This window comes from Accipiter gentilis, chromosome 1 (genome assembly GCF_929443795.1).
Source record: "Accipiter gentilis chromosome 1, bAccGen1.1, whole genome shotgun sequence".
NCBI lineage: Eukaryota > Metazoa > Chordata > Aves > Accipitriformes > Accipitridae > Astur > Astur gentilis.
The window spans coordinates 24,571,605-24,590,125 of record NC_064880.1 but is presented as its reverse complement, the minus strand read 5'-3'; the positions used below and the strand labels follow the sequence as shown (position 1 = coordinate 24,590,125).

Sequence of the window (18,521 nt, the reverse complement as noted above, 5' to 3'; positions counted from 1 at the left end):
AAAGTCAAAATTTTTAATGGTTAAGAATTAAGAACATGGGGTTCACATGAAAATATTTTCTCTAAGAGTATATAATTGTTATTAGTATTTTTATGATCACAGTACTTTTTTAGTTTAGACAACTATTTTCTTACCTAATGACTGACATAAATATGAAACTCCTTTCCTGCGGTAACAAGAAGCTGTTAGTATGAATGGACTACGATGAAAACAGAAGTACAAGAATTACAGAAATAAATGGAGACAGGGTAAGTTTATTGAAAGGCTTTTAATCTTAAGTTTCATGTATTAGGTTTTGAAATCTAGAGCTCTCTTCACAGCATAATGAGTAGAATCAACTTTTTTGTTAATACTTTAATGTGGTGGTTTAGAATTTTACGTCTGTCTCAGGCTTGCATTTTGGTCATTTGGTCTTCAAGGCTGTGCAGTGAAGCTGCTGGCAAAACAGCAGTATTCTCAAGGTTTGCTGCAGGCCGGCTCAGCTATGGAAGACTTGAAGACTTAACATGGAATGTATTTTATGTTGAAAATTTAAAATATATCCATTCAATATCCATACATTTTTACTACAGTATGCTTTTTGTTCAGCTTGAGTTGCCTGGTACAGTATAAGAGTTGAGAACTTACTGAATTGTAGGGAGAAGAAAGGCAGTTTTTCATCTCACTTAGAACAGATAAATTCACTAGGATCCTGGGGGTTTTATTAGGTTCTTGTTATGGCTGAATCTATCCATGGGAACGTAACTGTGCCCTGCAGAAGAGGCTTGTCTGCCAGCAGCAGTGCCAGGGAAGCTTAATGCATGTTGCCTGTTCTTCTAAGAGAATAGTGTTAGATTCTGGTAAGCTCCGGTGGTGAATAAGAATAGAGTATAAATAAAAATATGTACAGTAACTTTAGATTATTTAATATGATTCTTCAAAATTAACCCGTTCCTGCTCTAACTTGAGACTGACTTTGCATAGTAAGGGGTCCTCAGATTAATTGCTAAAATGACACAACAATAAATGGAGATGCAAAAGTACAAATTTTTACTAAGAATATAGACAAATGGAAGAGTATAAGTCACATTTTCAAGTAGCTTAACTTCTTTGGGAAACACGCAGTATTAAAACTGCATGAAAAATGATGTATAGGTAACTTTTGGCAAGTATGAGAGCACATCAAGTGAGAAAAACACCTTTTGGGACATGTGAAAAGAGAAACATTTATTTGTATAAGGAACTAATTTGTGCAGTTTCAAATTTAGACTTGGAAGTGGAAGATTTCTCCTTACTAAAATAATTTGGGTGATAATGAAAAGACAAATAGATTGATTATGTAAGGTCACAGACAAAACTCAAACCTGAATTCAGAAAGGCACATGGACTGCAGCAATGAGCTGAAAATACAGTATAGAGTAAGATTACAGCAGGAACTCTCTTCTTAAGAAATATTTTGAAAGAGGGATATAAGCATTCAGCCATTCTCTATATACAGTCTTCCTTATGGTCAGAAAGTGAGGCACACAGCACTTCATGATGCCAACAGAGGAAGTAGTTAAGGAAAATATGGCTACTTCAATGGCATTTTCAAGTATACCTTGTCTAATTGTGTTTTAAACATACAAACTAAAGCAGCAAATACAAATCACATTTTCCTTCTTTGAAGCACAGGAGAGGTATGATTGTTTGCTATTTATTTAGAATTCCCAGTCTGTATCATCTTGATTTGCAGTAATACATCCAAGTTCAGTCCCAACTGCTGTTGAGGGCAGTGCCAAGAACTCTGATCTGTTATTTTGAATAGGAGGTGGTAATAGAGACAGTAGTGAATTCTGTGTTTGTTCTTTTATCTAGAAAGAAGAAAAGTTAAAACAGGGCTGCACATAAAAGTCTACATAACGTTGCATCTGACTTAATTAAAAGCATGTGAAATCAGAGCCACGTTCTTGCATGTGACAATATTGAAAACAACAGGATGAGGGGTTTGGCTTTCCTCACTCTAGAGTAAGTTGGATTAGTCTTTCAAGATCAATTACATTAGCTATGCAGTTCTTCTGCTTTAAATTAGAATATTAACCATTATTCTTATTAGTTAGGCTGACTTCAGTTAAACAGACTTTATCAAAGGGGAAGTGGATTACTCTACCAATACCATTTTGTTTAAAAAAATTTTAAAAAAGTAGTCTGAAGCAGATATGCTGTTACAGGATGTTTTTTGGCTCCAGCTAACTTAATTATTTTGTAATCAAACTCTAATAATTTGTGGCTTATTTAGGTTATATCTGTGTCACTTAACAAATGTAGTAAACTCACCTGTTTGAAGAACGTATGCGAAAGCAAACTGCTTGCTGATGGCCTGGATCATAAAATGAACAGTATAATTATATTTTGGAAAGTAAAATACTGCTTTTGGAAGATGGGCCAGACTGACAAATCAATTTAAGCCCCGTGGTTTTTCATCCACAGGACAAATATGAAGCATAAGAAAAGCAGCACAGAATTCCTACAGTCTAGCCTCAATTTGTAGTGAAAGCACTACTGAAGAAATCTATTTTTAGAGGCTTCTTCACTTTTCTGTTTTAACAAGGAATTTAATGCCTCATTCAGAAGAGACACAGTACTGAAAACATATACTTCAGATTTCTGTTTTTTTCTTAGACAAAGTGCATGTTTAAAAATTAACTTTACTTGTTACAAAGTATATTCATATTACAAGAAATTCAGGGGTCAAACAACTTTAGAAGCATGGTTCCTTTATCAGGCAAGATAATTCTTAAATTAAAAAAACAAAGGTAAATGTAGTGTTTTACATAGTACTTCTGGTTTGAAATTCTGACTTTAACAGTATTCAACTAATTACTGTATCCTAAATTGTGGGCTATACTTGACCTTAGACTGAAGTGACAGAAAATTAGTTTTCACCAGAAGGTTACCTTTTCTCAGGGTCCTGTTGCAAGCAAAGTTCTACCAAGTTGTGGAAAGCAGGTGAAAACGTTTTGGAAAAGGGAATTTGTAGTCTTTCACTGGTCATTGTGCGTGTCATGCTCTCACCAATTCCAGAATCAACACCTGATCGAGAATTCTTCATCCTGGATTCCCCACGGGGAAAGGTATTTATATCCCAAGGACAGTATGTGGGACCTTTCAGCTTTTGCAGCAGCATCTAGTAGAAAGGAATAGCAGTGTAAGAGTTCAACACCTATCCATACCTATTCAGGCTAAGCTGTGAAACTCCAGGAATGGAAGGATTATTTGGTCTAGAAAGAAGCATGCATATCAAAAAGCAGCCTCCATTTCAGCAGTAATAGCATTGGTTTCTCTGAGTAAAACAAAAAACACTGAGAGTGTTTGGAAGTAGAAACAGAGTTTAGCATCATACCTGAGTGCGAGGCATATCTTGAAATGGAACATGTCCGTTGGCTAATTCACATGCTGTAATTCCCACACTGTAAATATCAGACTTCATGTTATACCCAGACAAATCCTGTAAGAGAAAGAAAACTCTACTGGATCACTGATGCCATTGAGCAGTGCCAACAAAAATACAATGTCTGTAATCTACACAGGATTGAGGCAATTAAATTGTGAAGCCTCAGGCTTTGTTCAGAAATCTGATGACTGTACCGAAGACAAATTTTAGGATCTGCAGTAGTTTCCAGGAAGGTCAGGTAAAGAGACTTAATACAGCAGCACCTTACCAACAGCTTTAAAACCAGTTCTGTTTAGGAGAATTACAAATTCAGTACATCTATGTCTTTTAAAAAGTTGCAGTTCAACAGCTTCTTTTGCCCTGCTACAACCAGACTTAAGTTAGAAGTTGAGTACTTCCAGTAACTTTGAACAGGAAAAATGAAGTGTGATTTATACTAACCTGTCTCAGTAGTTCAGGACTCAGCCAAGGAAGCACGGATGTACTAAACTGGGGGAAATCATATACCACCTTTGACTTTTGTCCATTGTTAACTAAACTGTAGAGGTTGTTCAAGCCAGAGAGAGAAACCAGCCCATCCCCTGAAATCAGAATGTGGCTAGCTTTAATATTCCTGTAACATAAAGTAGTAAATTTTAGTTATAAGAATTACTCTAAGCACTACTAGAGTAGAAAAGCATTCATATTTCATTAACTTATAGTAAGACATTAGCATGCAGTTCTATTTAGCCAGTTACTTTCATGAAAGTTCTTCACTCTTCACTTCACACTTTTAATACAGCCCCAAGAAAGAGAAGAGATGATTAGCAAGAAAAAACTGCCAGAAATTGGAGAGGGGCCCTCCTTCCCTGCAAAGAGTATAAAGTAAGGAAGCCCTTTCTGCAACTCTGATTCTCTCCTGCTTCAAAGAGACAGATGTATAATCCCTGTAACAACTGGCTTCAAACAATATATGAATACTGTTCTTGTTAAGCTTCTACAAACTTGGTTCTGCTGTATTATTGAAGAAAAAAATTTTCTGCACTGTCTGATATAAGAAGGTATGTAGAAAAAGGAAGGATGCAACACTTAAGCTGAAAAAGAGTTTTGAAGTGAAACTAAATTCTTAATGAACTGGATGCTGTAATCTGATTCTTACCTATTGACATTCTCCTACCTGTGAATGTAGCCATTCTGGTGCATATAATTTAATCCTCTGATTGCACCAAACAGAATGTTCCCTATTAAAGCTTCGCTCATTCCTTCAGGAAAGTAAGTCTTCAGCAGGTGTCTAGCTGAACCTGGAAGTGAAAAAAAACCTAGCTAAGCCTAACAAATCTTGCTAAATTACCCGTCTATGCTTGCTTCATTGTATACATTAATCAAGAACAGTATTCTCATCTTTATATTGACTATGGTACATCAAGAACAGTTACATGGATGCATCCGATGCATCCATCACACAAAGGTCACACTCAAGTCATGCTTCTGTTAACTCAAAGTCTATGCAAAGCCTGTATTCAATCTAGACAAGTTTTCTGTTGGCAAAATTCAAAGTTGTATAAAGTCAAATACATCTCCCAGTTATCATTTCTCACGTGGTGGGTGTTAGGACTTAAGTACAATTTAATGCAGTTCAAATACCAGTCTTCACTGAAGATTATGTACAGAAGACTTCTCCAAACAAATGGTTTGGGAAAGTTTGTTTTTTCTACAAGACAGGAGATGCTTAAAGAAAAACCTCTCATGGACCATGTAGTCCAAATTCTATCACCCCTTTTTTCCTATTCCAAAATTGCAGTTAACAGTTCTTACCATAGGCCATGAATGGGGAGATAACCCAAAGCCAACTACCAGCTGTAAACACTGTCCAAAGCGTCATTACATTGGGATGCTGGAAAAAGTGGGATAAAACCACCTCATTCTATGGAATTAAATGAAAATGGATGTGTTAACCACAAGACAGCAGTCTTACTAAGAGCATTTAATCAGTAGAAAGAACTGTTCCCTATGTGCATTTATACATAGTTGCAGGTAATGTGTATAGCCTGCAATAGAAATGTAAATAATTTGCCTATAATTGCATTTGCCTGAAGTAGATCTAGTTTGCTCGTAGTCCGAAGTTTTGATGTTAAATACATACTACAGACCATGTTTCAAACAAAAGTTGTACAATTACATAAGTATTTAAAACACTCATCAACAGTTTTCTTCAGAAAGCAACTCTCAAATTTACACATGCTTTGTGTTTATATTCTACTCCTTTGGAGGAAAAACTTGACTGAAATGACCCAGTACAAACACAAAGGCTACCTCTGTTTAGTAACCTCATATGTATTCATCACTATCTTCATCAGACTTGTGCAGAAATGCTGTTGCTTTACCTGTAAGGCTTTCAAATGCTCTTCAGAGCAATTTTCTAGGTCTGTGATCCTTACAGCAACTTGCATGCCTGTAGGCGTATGCCGTGCAAGGTAGACTGAAGTTAAGTTGTTGAACCTCCTACCTGAAACCAGAAGTGGCTACCTTAACATTGGAGAATATAATAATCCACCACATGATTTCCTTCATATTTAGAGATAATTTTACAGTTCTACAATTGCAATTGATAGCAGCATGACCTTTTCTTTAAGAATGCCAAGCACTTAAGTAGTTGCAGCAAAATATATCCAGGAAATTAGTTAAAGCATGGCTCTGCTATTTTTAGAACAACTAGAAGTCTTTAAACATTTGCCAGTATCAATTACACATCTAAATGAACAACAGTTTTAGCGTGCATATTCACATAAACATATGCATGCACAGTAGGATTCAGGGCAGCCATCCTTAGAACAATCAACTCAGCCAAGTGACAAGACATGATGTTACTTAATGCTGCATTTATTGTCCAGATACCACAGATTTAGAAAACTGACATGCACAAACATCAAGAGAAAAATTCAGGTAATTGTTGATTTGTCTTATATCTTAAAATAAGTGATTACAGAAACATGAGCGATGTTCTGTACTTTTCTCAACTAAGGAGACACAAGAATAGTTCTAGTCAGCTGATAATACATTTTCTAAACTTAGTATTTACTGCAGTTAGCAATAACCTATTGAGAGCATGCATCTGCAGGAACAAGAAATATTTTAAGGTACACTTATATTACCTATCTCCAGCTGGAGTTCATAGTGAGAGACATTAGAAGAGCAAAATACCATTTCATTCCTTCCTGTAGATGGGGGAATCCAGGCTAGATCAGAATCAGCCTAACAGTGAGGAAGAACAGTTCTCAAAATGACTATGTAATTTTTAAACATTTACTTATTTAAAATTAACACAAAAATATCATTAATTAGAATGCTAAGATCAGGTACTCAAGTCAGAACATTCAAGCTGGTGCTTTTACCATTACACTGAGAGTTTTATGAGCTACTGGGGTTCTTTTTTGTGTGTGTGTTTTGTTTTTAAACTGGTACAAGATTAAGATTAACACTTAGTTACCTATAGTCTTCTTCCAAAGTGGAAGCCCCAAAGTACTCTGGTTATTTTTGCTGTTAACATTTTAAGAAGTACCTCCTAATGAGATTATTTTTAATATGTACCAGCTTCGTGTTTAACATTGCCAGCTAATGTTTCTATTTTCTCCTTACCAGGCATTCATGGACGCTGCTCTGAGATAGCTCTTCTGGTCTGATTGATTCAACTGGCGTACGCAGAATACAGGAACAGTCCTTGAGAACAGAAACAAGTGAATGTTAGTGGAGCTGCTGCCATTTATTACACATGGCAGTGGGAAAACATCAAAAGTAGCCCCTGTAAGCAGGAGTTCAGAAAGTTTTCTGCTACAAGTCAGTCAAGCAAGAGGTTAAGAAACAGCATAGAGCACATACATGGCAGACTTGGAGAGAAGAGATACTCAATAGTCTCCTTCACTGATAGTTCATACACCAAAGTTTAAACATCTCAGCACTGTGGAAATCCCCTCAAGCAAGACATTTCACCAGAACTTTTTCACATTAAGGTATGACTGGTAACAAGGTACAACTGCCAAAGATTTTTAAATACAAACTTACCAAACAAGACATGGAACCGCTTTAGATCAGGGGAAAAGTCATATACACCCATTTATCCTAGAAAATTAAAGTAGCAATGTAAGATTGTACATAAACCTGTGATAAATATAAGTCTCTTTAATCACAACTGTGAGGCATTCCTCTTGGTTAACACACACACACAAAAACCCAGAACTACAGCTCTGGGAAAGCCTGTAGTTGAACCTATAAGCAGCATATGGATTTAAAACTCCATACTGAGGATATGCAATATACATTCCAACTCAAGTTTTCATTTTTGATTCATGGGTTTAGAGATCTTATTACTATTTCTGAACAAACAATTTAATTGCAAGTTAACTGCTTAAGTGCAGAAAGTAAAAACGAACAGATTCATCAGTCCCTGGCAGTTTGTAGGAAAAGAATTGTCTGTTGTTTTAAAGGAGCACAGCTGTGCTAGTCAGATCTCGGCTCAGCTGTGTGCAGCTGAACTAGCTCACAAAAAAAGCAAGCCAGAAGCAATTGCACTTTACATTTCACAAGTGAGAGAGGAAATACTCCTGTAAGGGATTTGAGTGTTAAAAAAAAAAAAAAAAAAAAGAGGGGAGCCAACTCAGATAATTTTCACTTTACTTAGGCTACAGAATTAGCATTCAGACTCCCTCATAGATCAGAGTAGCCACTCTGAAACTCCTCCAGCAGACTTACTTTACGTCTGATGCTTTGAAAGCTTAGGCAGTGAAGAGACAGAGATGATTGTCTAATAAGCATATCAAAACTTCTGAAGTGTAGAGTGGGACTAGCTAATTTATTTTAGCTACAAGCAAGTCTTCTACCATGATGAATCCTGCTTGGTGGCTGCCGTAAAGTCAGCTACAGGAGATAGTTCTATGTTTATATGTAATTATTGCTTGCAAGTTAACTTTAAAAGGTGAATTACTGTGTCGAAAACTGATCATTTTGTTTATCAAGGAGCTAAGCTTGATTATATCCTGCATTTAAATCATGTATGCTATTTAATCAAGGCAACTCTCTTAAAAAGCTAACGAGCTCCTACCACCCCATCCACTGCCAAATATCCAAGCCACTCCTAATCCTTAATATTTTTACCCTGAAAATCTGCTTGAAGTAAAGAAGTAGACAAAAGGATATACTTAGTAGGTACTGAGCACCTTCAGAGCATCAGAGCTTTACTCACCCAACTTCACTGAGGAATTCTGTAGCAGAGTAGGAAAAAAACCCCCACAAAACAGGTGCTTCAAGATACTGGCCAGCACTGTAATGGCTACAACATCCTTCTCCTACCTGGAAAGAAGATACCTCATTCCATTATACAAGATAACTTATTCTGTTGCTTGGAATATGAAACCACAAAAGCTAAGCTTAAGAATAAAGTCTTAATAGCTATGATACACTAAAGTCAAATAATTGTAGAATTTGTTCAAAGGGGTATAGCCAGCCAACAGAAACGTCCGTGATCTACATTTGTTCAAATATCATTACAAATGTAAGATTTTTATTTTTCTTATGTAGTTTAACATCGTTTCCATTTTCAATACGATTTTGGATCATGTCCCTACATAGACCTTTTCCCTGTTTCCACATTTTTCTTTCCATATTGCAGGCTTGTTTTTGTACTGTGGATAGTGACAGCATCGCACAGCTGAACTGAGACATTCATCCCAGTTTGGCCAAAAGTCCAGATGCAGCGAGCAAACGCAGGGGAGGAAGAAAAACAGAAAAACGTGCCTGTGAGGCGGGGGAGCGCGGAGGCTCTGGAGCCCAAAGCCCAGGTACTGCGAGCGCACGTTACTCTGGTTCCGCTGAGGCGGCGCCGCCGCTCCTACCTCAGCGTCCGGAGTGACCGGCGGCTCTCGATCGTCTGTCTCCAGTTAAATGATCCGCCCGTGACAAAAGTAACGGAACGTGAGAAAACGACGCCCCGCAGGCTCTCCCTGGAGAACTGCTCACTTGCTCCGTTAAACTCGTACCTTGGCTCCCCCGCCTCCTCCCGCACCAGGCGGCGGTTTAACGGCGCCCCCGCCTCCCTCCGGTCCCCCCGCGGCGGCCGGGACAGGGCTGCGCCCCTGCCAGCGCGGCGGCCCCGGCGCCGCTCCTCACGGCCGCCTCCCGAGCTCGGCGTGCGCCGCTACCCCCTCCCCGGCCCGCCCGGCTTCCCCCGCAGCGGGGCTGAGGGCGCGGCCGGCCCGGAGCCCTGGCGTCCCCGGCGCAGCCAGGAAGCCCCGCAGGGCGGCAGCGGCAGCGCCCGCTCCTACCCGCCGCCGCCGCCGCCTGAGGTCAGGGTCTGCGACCGGCGGGACCGCCGAGCCGCGCCGCCAGCCCGCAACCCCGCCCCGCTCCACTCTCAGCCCCTGCGGCTCCGCAGGGGGTGGCGGGGGGCCGCCCGCAGCAGGCGGCCCGGCGCATTGTGGGGCTTGTCGTTTGCGCCGGCGGCCTCTCTGCGCCGCGCGGTGAGCCGGGGGCTGTAGTTCTGGGGCGGGAGCCGGGCGGAAGCCAGCGGGGTCCTTCCTCAGTCGCCGCTTGATTACACGCGGGGCTGTCGCCCGTCGGCCTCGGGCGGCGGCGGGGAGGAGGAGCGCCGGAGGAAGCGCGGGGCGGGTAAGAGGCGCTCGGCACCGATTCGGGGTGGCTCTGTCGCCTCAGGGGCAATTTAGCGAGAGCTCCCCCCTCTCTGTCCCCTCGCGTTAACCCCTTCGGGGCCGCGCCCTCCCTCCCCTCTCCCTCGGGGCCGTTCCCCGCCGAGCCGCGGCACCAGCCGGGCTCTGCCGGGGCGCCCGCTGTGCCTGGCGCAGGCTGCCGAGGTGCGGTGGGCATCCGGCGGCTTCCGTGCGGTTGGTGGCGTGGGAGGAGGGCGTCTGAGTGTGAGGCAGTGTCCTGGGTCGGCCGGCCCCGCGGCGCCGGGGAAGCTGTGCTGTCCTGCGCAGCGTGCCCTCCGGGGAGGGGAGGCAAATAAAGAATTCCTCTTCCTTTCTGGTGTTGCAGCTGACAGAACTGTTTTCGCGGTGGTAATGTAGATAGATGCTGTGTTAAGCTTTACCCGTCCATAAATGTGCTTAGGTTGCAGTCAGATGCTCGACTCTGGCAGCGAATGGTGGCTGCGACTGCGGGCGTGGTGGCTGCTGTGACCTTCAGCGTGCGCCGGAGTTCCTTCCTGCGGTGGCAGTGCCCACAACGGTACGGGCTCGCCTGGGACGTTTCTCTCACCGCCCTTAGAAGGCAAAGCTTGATGACGTATTAGTTGTGGCCCTGCTTACGCGTGGGTTCGAGGGCGAGGAGATTTTGGTTTCTATCCGGTTTTTAATCACATTGTTACAGTCTGATTAGCTGATTGAACTGTAGTATCTGTCAGTAAATGTCTTTTATTCTGTCAGCCATCCTAGTGCAAAAGTGCTATGTGGAGTTGCATCTTTGTGTTTCTATTTTTTTTTAATGCAATCTTCCACTGTAGGCTGTTGCGTACGTGCTTTTTTTTTTCGGGGGGGTCACATTTCAGAGTTACTGTTGACTGATTGTGAGAGTCTGATGCAGATACTTAACATACTGGTAGATAACTTTTCACACGTTACAAGGCAACATAGTCAATTTTAGGTTTGCTTTCAGATACTTGTTATCTTTCAAAAGACGTGTTTCTGAGTAAAAGTAGGTAGACTTCTTTTTAATGACAGTTTAGCACTGAAGCTAAATTGGAAAAAAAAAATCAATTTCCAGTGTCTGAAATTCTTAAGCTCTCTAGTGATGGTGTCATCTATTAGAACTGCATCTATTTATCAAATTTCTGTTATGAGTATCTGAAAATATGACTTAAAAAGTAGAGTGGAAAATGACAGACTTTTCTGATAGTGGTTTGCCTGTAATAGAGGGCTTGCTGGGATGAATATTGTGCAGTAGGAGGGCTGTCTTTCAGGAAGGAAAAACGTGATTCATTGATTAGTTTTCCAAGACGACACAAAAATAGCATTTTCACGGAGATTGTTACAAAAGAGATGTCAGATCCTTTTATCTAGTTAGATTGCTAGTGATACGCTCGTGACTGAGTCATATAGATCAGTCTGGTTTATTCTAATAAATACAGAATCATAATTGTTAAAATGCTGAGCACTGGCTGGGGTATATAATAAGAGACTTAAACCACTTCCTTGAGTGAATTCAGTTATGCATCAACTGAAAGAATTAGTGATTTCAGGTAACTTAATGTTATTTAAGTTCACTTCAAGTATACTTTATAGAGAACAAGCTTCAATTTTAAAAGAAGCCTCTAACAACTTTTATAGTGAAATATTAGCACAGCACTTGCCTCAAGAGCATGTATCACATTTTTGTACTCTCTAAGCAACAGATACTGGATTCATGACAGTTCCTTTTTTCTCTGAAAAAGAGACTGTTTCCCCTGTGATTGTAACATTACTACGTGTACACATTATTTCTTGCAGGTTTTCTTCTGAAAGAAGATTATGATTGTGCATTTATGGAAAATAATTAGGAATTGATAAAACTTGATATGGGTATTTCATGTAGGTAGCATTCATAGTTTCAGATGAAATTAGACTTGAGTTGAACGTATGCTATTTTTACACTGTGTGCTAAGGGTGGTATAGACAGTCTCCAAGCATGTAGGACTTAAAAAAAATAATCTTACGATCAAACTGTAGTATTCAACAGTATACATGTATACAAATACATAAAGCATATATACATGTACTTAACAGGTAGTTTTTCCACTTATGGAGAATACGGATTATTACAAATGACTGAAAAGGAGAAACAGTGAGTCCGTCTTGGCATAACTCTGGATAAGAAGGATGAGGGAACTGTTGTGGCCGGCTTCATGGCCTCAATGATATTCATCATCCTCTAAGAGGTTTTCTCCAGCTTCCCCGCTGAGTCCTTATCCCCATCCCAAATTAAAAACCATCCAGGAGATGTGTGTGGTTTGTTTTTGTTTCGTTTTCTTACAGTTCCTTTTTTATACCATAATATTTATAGTTGAAGGTCTGTTGCAGGTTTGCTTATGATTATTATTATTATTAGGATTGTGTTGGCGTATTCTTTTAAATGTTGTTTTTGGTTTTTTTCTTTACATGAGAGAAACGCAAGCACTAAGTAGGTTTCTGTAGGGATAGTAATGGCTGAAAAGAACAGGTGTTAGGCATGGAGGAAGTGTTAAATGTGATAGACAAAGTTCATGTTGACATAGATTTGTTTTTCAGTATATAGTCCTTTGTCCTTCATTTCATACTATATAGCGTTGAAGGATTTGGCCTCTGCCCCTGAGCACTAGTCCCAGGAATGTTTTGGCAGCAATCCAGCACGGTCATGTTTGCTATAAGAACTGTTTCATTAACCTTGATATGCAAAATATGTTTATTGTTATTAGTTGGCTTGATGTCATTCCAATTTTAGTAATGGAAAAAGTACTCTGTTATAATGACTTGATACAATGGGGTTTTTAATTGCATATTTACATAGCAGTAAATTCAGCATCCCAGAATAATTGACTCATTCAGTTGGCTTTCTTTTGGAAAATGGATGTTGCCTTTTCTCTTAATCAAGTTAGAGTCTTCTTTGTTGTTGAAATTTTGTTTGTGTTAATTGTGGCCTGATGTCTTGCATCCTGTAATTGTACAGAGGAGCAGATCTAGTTTAGTCTTTCCAAGTGCTTGTGAGGAGTCAACTGCTCTCAACAAATGGAAAACAGCAGGAATAACAGGATATTTATGTTTGAGTTTGGATGGTTGTCAAAAAGATGCCAATATTTTGGATATGTTTTTAACTTTATGCACGAAGAAATGAACCCATTTGTTCGTCTACGGTTTCCAGCAACTGATAAACCTGTAAAACTCATAAAAAACCAACTCATAAACTTGTAAAAGCAATTCATCTCACCTTTCTGATAATTCAAATTTGAATTAGAGTTCTCTAGTGCTAGAATGTCTTCAGAATTACATTCTGAAATAAGATTGAACAACTGTCTTTTTGCATCTATCTTGAATTGTTCAAAGCGGTAGTTAGAAGACAATTTTAAATATTTTATAGCTATTTCAACTTTTCAAAGGCTTTACTCAATATTGCTTTTGCAAGTTAATCTTGACTGACATCTTGCAACTCATTGAAGGAAAAACTAATAAAATCTCCGATCATGTGGTCAGGAGAGCTCATTTTGTCTCTTTGCTACTAAGATCAAATAATGTGTTGAAATATCAGTGTTTTAATGAAATAATGTGATTCCTATTCTTCTAGTTTTTCTTTTTTTAACCTATACGTTATGACATCTTAACCATTTAGTAGACAGTTGATGTGTATTTCTTGTAATGCTTTTAACATGTTTTTCTAGCCCTTCTTATTTTTTTGTTGGCTATGCTTTAATTTTTGTAGTTTTCATTGGGAGTTCTGTCAGGTCTTTTTATAATGTTGGTGAACACTAAGACTGTTGCTTGGCTCATAAGTAATAGCCCTCCACGCTTTTTAAAATAATTCTTGGAATGAATGGGCTCCAGCATTGCCTTTTGAGTTTCTTTTCCATTTCCCATGCACAGATGATCTAGCAAACCTCAGAGCAACTTGGATTCTTTGGGGCAGATGCGAAAGGCTTAGGACTAGTTCTCACTTCTACACAATGTCATTTTCTTAGGTGTGCTATAGGTACTGCTGGTTTTAGCTTACTGTTTCAAGCTGCGTGATAGTTGAAATGTGAAACGCATATCATGGAGTCAAATTTAGAGAGCATAGAAGTACACAGATTGAGGTAGCTATGTATGTATTTACATATATAAAACAGTGTCTGATACTTCTGTTTCTCTTGAGCCTTCCTTGAAGAAAGCCTCCTGAGAGCATCACTCCTGCATATAGGCCGTTCTCCACTATTTGAATTCTCCTTGGTTTTTCCATGTTCAGTTAACCTATTTGTAAAAGACTCAAACATCAAATGGGAAATTGGCATATGAGGGAGTAGGGGGACAAAACTGCTAAGTATAACTGTGTGGAATGAATATAATAAATTTACAGTGGAAATAATCTTTATAAATAAAGATTAAAAATAATACCTGAGAAAGTTTTCTTACTTCTGTTTTGGACACGTCTTTCAGCATAATTTAACAGTTTTAATTTCTAGACTGTCTTTTTACAGCATGGCCATGTATTTTAAAGCCATGTTGTAAATTTTATGGGTTTTATCCAAATTTATTTAATTATAGTTGTAACTTACAGAAGGAATCTGCATTTAGGAAATAGTTTCATAGCTGCAGAGTAAAAGGGTCATGGAGTCACTTTCAGGGTGGTACTGCACAACGCATTAGCTGGTTGAATTTCCAGAGAATTTGTCCCATGGCACACTAAACTAAAGCTATGAGAAGCATTGGAAATGTGAGCATTAATTTTTATTGTGTTTGCTTATCTAGCAAACTCCTCAAAGGTTTTACAAATGAGGTTGCCCTTTCTATTCAATAGCTTGATGTTGGCCTGATGCTCTAGAAATTTGAGCCAAATGATGTTTTTCTTTTTCTTTTTTTTTCCCCCCCTCTTTGGCTGACCTGAGATTGACCCGCAACAAATAGTGTTTCTGCTTTGCACTACATAGAAGAGAGATTAAATCCAACCTTGAGAGGAAGTAGCGTTCATTTTTACATTATTAAAACTCAAAGGAAGAAGATTCAATCAGAGTTGTGAAGAAACTGTCCTATGCCACTGAATTTTGTCTCACTTTATGGTGACTACGGTGATAAAATCATCTTGGCTGTGTGAATCTACAGCAGACTTAAGTGTTGTCTTTTGCTGTATTGAGTTGTTTTAGACATTTGTGTGTGTGTGTTTGTGTAGTTTATGCTTTTCAGCAATCCATTTAAAAGACAGCCTCTTGAAAAAAATCACAAACTAGTGTTAGAAGCAGCTATACATTCAGATAGCAAATGTTTCTAAAGCCTGTCTTGCTGTTTTTAGTAAGTGTCTAATATGGATAATAAAACTGGTAAATGAAGTACATATATAAAAAAGTAAATGACAAAGCAAGAAGATACTGCTCACAAGTGTGAGCTGACCTTAATGGAAGAAAGTTCTTTTTTGATCTCCTGCCAAAGTCCACAAGCAGATGAACTGGCAGGCTCCAGGCTTTCTTTAAAAAGCTCCTGCACTGTCCACTTTGATCTTGTCAAGTGAGAGGTTGCTACAGACAGCAAGAAAAACGTGAGACTATTGAGCTCGGTGATAGGAGATCTTAGGGAAACTGTTAAGAGCAAAATTGAAATTAATGTAAGTTTTAAAGAGAATTTTGTGTTTGAGTGTAGGAGGACTTTTGTTCTCTTTCATTTTATATTTTCCTGTCATCTAGGACTACTCTTGTGTTTTACATGGAAGATGATTGATTGGTCTTGGCAAGGGAACAGCAGAATTTTTACTTTATTAAACTGTCCTGATAGGTTATCTCATTTAGTCATGGTAACTTCATTTCTGGTTTAAATGAGTCTAAAGGGGAAGAGATTAAAGCAAACAGTCCTATAAAACTTTTATTTAACAATCAAAATGCTAAGAATGACAGTTTTGAAGTCCTGCCTTTAGAATCCATCACTTTAAATTAATTTAGTAGCCTGAAGAAAATTTCTGTTTAGTTGGAGCTGCTGTCCTTTAGAGTAAAAGGGAAATGCCTCATTTCAGTGAATGAACTTGTCATACACTAAATATTATATGGAAGAGGAGGAATGGTATAGACAAATAGGTAATTGACAAAGTCGATGCTCAAGGTGAGATGTTATGTCTGCAGGGAAAAGACATTTTAAATGCTACATTTTCCATGTAATGTGTAAACTGAGGATTAAAATGTTTGGGGGTTTTTTTTTGTTTGTTTTTTGCTTTAGTTTTTTTTGGTTAAATGATAGTACAGGAAGGAGATTCAGACTGAAAGAGACAAAGTCACATTAATTTCCCTGTCTTGTTTGAAACTTTGGCATTCTCTTTATTTCTAGATGATGGATGAGCTGAGAAGCTTGTGAAGCTTACCTGAAATATCCTATAGATACTTCTACTTATGAGTAGTAGCCCAGATGAAATAAGCATGTCCTAAGATGGCAGTAGGTCTGGAGTATGAACCAGTCTACAGAAGTGAGTTGATGCCAGATTTGTTAAAGTCTTGGTGGCTTGATGGCTCTCAGTTACTCTCTCTCTAAACCAAAGTCATCTACCAAAGCAATAAAGGGATGGTGCACAACCTGACTACAGAATGCTATTTCCAAAGAAGTGAACTGTGAAGAAAGGACTCATGAATTTTGATCACGGGGTCTTAGAGACCGTCTCTGGTAAGTTGAAGAGTTAACTGTTACAAATCCTGAATGTATCTAACGTTATAGAACACCAACCTGAAGACAACATGAAGTTTCGCATTCGTTGTATTGCTTATCTGATATTGCAAATGAATAAAAATGGTGAGTCCTCTTAACTAGCTTGTAAAATCGGCTTCCACTCTGAAATGTTGTTTGTAAAATTCTTGGTGTCAGTAATCAACATTGACATTTATCCATTGAAAGATACTGAAGATAATATTAATCTTTAGTGGAAATGGTGGAAAGATAATAATCATATACCTTTGATATGCAGTATTTTAGCAACTTAGAATTAATGTTTTGGGGTTTTTTTTTTGTAGTAATTATGAAGAGATGGGGGGAGGGGGAGCAGACACAGGAAGGGCTAAACTTCCTTTCCAGGATTTTGAGTATCATGTTTCTCAGACCGTGATTCTGTATGGATGATAATGGAATTTTATATTTGTTCCCTGATTCCAAGGCAGTATTCAGTTGATTTTTATAGTTACTTTAAGATTATTTACATCTATGTTCAAAAAAGGATAAACAGAAGAACAAGAAAAATGTGAATTTCCTTCAGAAAAGGGAAGTGTAACCATGCTAAAGCCAATGAAACCTTACAAAATCAATAGCTGGTAAAATGTAGGTCTCTGTTTTAGCTCAGTGAAGAGGAAGAGATAGAAACTGAAACTCATTACATACATCACATTCAAGAAGTCAGAGAGAATCCTGGAAAGCTGGTCTAGCCACGAAGTTGTGCAGTCAGTTGGGGGTGAGGAGCTTACAAATATTACAGTGTAAATCAAGTACTGATTCAGTAAGTATTCTGGTAATTTGTCCAGTACAGAATAATTCTTTTCAAATCTACTAAAGGTTTATAAAATGTTTTATAGTATATAGAATTTATATTAGCAATGTTAGCAATGTTAAATATATGTCATATTTAATAGTAATGTAGTATTACTGGCATTTACTCACTTTCAGATGTCTGCTCCAGTGAGGACCTTCCTGAGGTAGAGTTGGTGAGCATGCTAGAAGAACAGTTGCCAGATTACAAGTTACGAGTGGATTCTCTGTATCTGTATGAAAATCAAGACTGGATTCAGCCCCCTGCCTGCCATGGCCATCTTCCTGAAATCACTTCTCCAGTTCGTGATGAGGAACCCTTCCGTTACATGAGTGAGTATATCTGGGCCTAGGCTTTTTTTTTTTCTTTTCATTTACTGAAGAGAAAACTGTAAACATAAAATTAATATTATTAATACTATAAAGTTTTCAAGTCTAGAAAACTTTGGAGAGGTGGAAGAAAAAGCTGAGTTCGGGGGAAGTGCTTACAGTTCAGCACTGCACTTCTAAGGGCTGATCTAGCATGTTCCGTGGCTGCCTGATCATTAGATTTCACGTAGAAATAAGAGTTGGAACAACTGATAGTGAAAAAGAGGCAGGAACTTAGAATTGCATTAGATTATAGATGTAATGTGAGAGGCATGGAGTACGCAGCAGCTCTGTTTTCAGGAATGTGAATGATGCTGTGGTTCTTTTGTTGATGTTTGCCCTGATGTTTTGTGTCAGTGTGGCTTTTGAAATGCTTTTAATGATATGGTTTCATCTGGAGATAGAAATGGTGTGAATGCCAGATAGGTGGGTAACAGATCGGTGTTGATCCCTGCCTTCCAGTTTTGAAAATACTAAGTAACTTATCCTTAAACCTAGCAGATCATAAGAAAGAAAATGCACAGCTTCCGATCACATGAAGAAACCTTTAATATGTTAAAAATCAAATGTAT

At 38.8% G+C, this 18,521-nt stretch overlaps 2 protein-coding genes across 10 annotated transcripts in view; one reads left to right on the top strand and one right to left on the bottom strand.

Annotated features, from left to right (window-relative positions):
• Nucleotides 1-249: 249 nt before the first annotated feature.
• STRADB (STE20 related adaptor beta) lies at nucleotides 250-10,616 on the bottom strand. Of its 8 annotated transcripts, none has more exons than XM_049824312.1 (13): nucleotides 10,488-10,616; nucleotides 8,628-8,734; nucleotides 7,451-7,507; nucleotides 7,028-7,108; nucleotides 6,544-6,643; nucleotides 5,776-5,897; nucleotides 5,207-5,315; nucleotides 4,569-4,692; nucleotides 3,854-4,025; nucleotides 3,362-3,466; nucleotides 2,916-3,145; nucleotides 2,296-2,338; nucleotides 250-1,832 (listed from the first exon to the last, which is right to left on the bottom strand). In XM_049824312.1, exons 3-13 carry the CDS (start codon nucleotides 7,460-7,462, stop codon nucleotides 1,680-1,682), a joined length of 1,251 nt encoding a protein of 416 aa, XP_049680269.1. In that variant the 5' UTR covers nucleotides 7,463-7,507; nucleotides 8,628-8,734; nucleotides 10,488-10,616; the 3' UTR covers nucleotides 250-1,679. The 8 variants fall into 8 exon arrangements, with proteins under 8 accessions (XP_049680269.1, XP_049680193.1, XP_049680023.1 ...); XM_049824236.1 differs by lacking the exon at nucleotides 10,488-10,616 and adding an exon at nucleotides 9,706-9,783; XM_049824066.1 differs by lacking the exon at nucleotides 10,488-10,616 and adding an exon at nucleotides 9,421-9,491.
• TRAK2 (trafficking kinesin protein 2) overlaps nucleotides 9,964-18,521 on the top strand; it is a 26,728-nt gene continuing 18,170 nt past the window's right edge. For both annotated transcript variants that reach the window (XM_049819768.1, XM_049819690.1), the window contains exons 1-3: nucleotides 9,964-10,048; nucleotides 16,402-16,731; nucleotides 17,719-17,913. In XM_049819768.1, coding sequence (XP_049675725.1) covers nucleotides 16,695-16,731; nucleotides 17,719-17,913 — 232 coding nt within the window. In that variant the 5' untranslated portion in view covers nucleotides 9,964-10,048; nucleotides 16,402-16,694. The remainder of the gene's footprint in view (nucleotides 10,049-16,401; nucleotides 16,732-17,718; nucleotides 17,914-18,521) is intronic.

Coding starts and splice junctions, on each gene's coding strand:
- STRADB (XM_049824312.1), bottom strand. Junction 4,693..5,206: donor CTCCCCATTCATGGCCTATG/GTAAGAACTGTT, acceptor TTTCACTTCCAG/GTTCAGCTAGACACCTGCTG. Junction 3,146..3,361: donor AAGATATGCCTCGCACTCAG/GTATGATGCTAA, acceptor CCTTTCTACTAG/ATGCTGCTGCAAAAGCTGAA.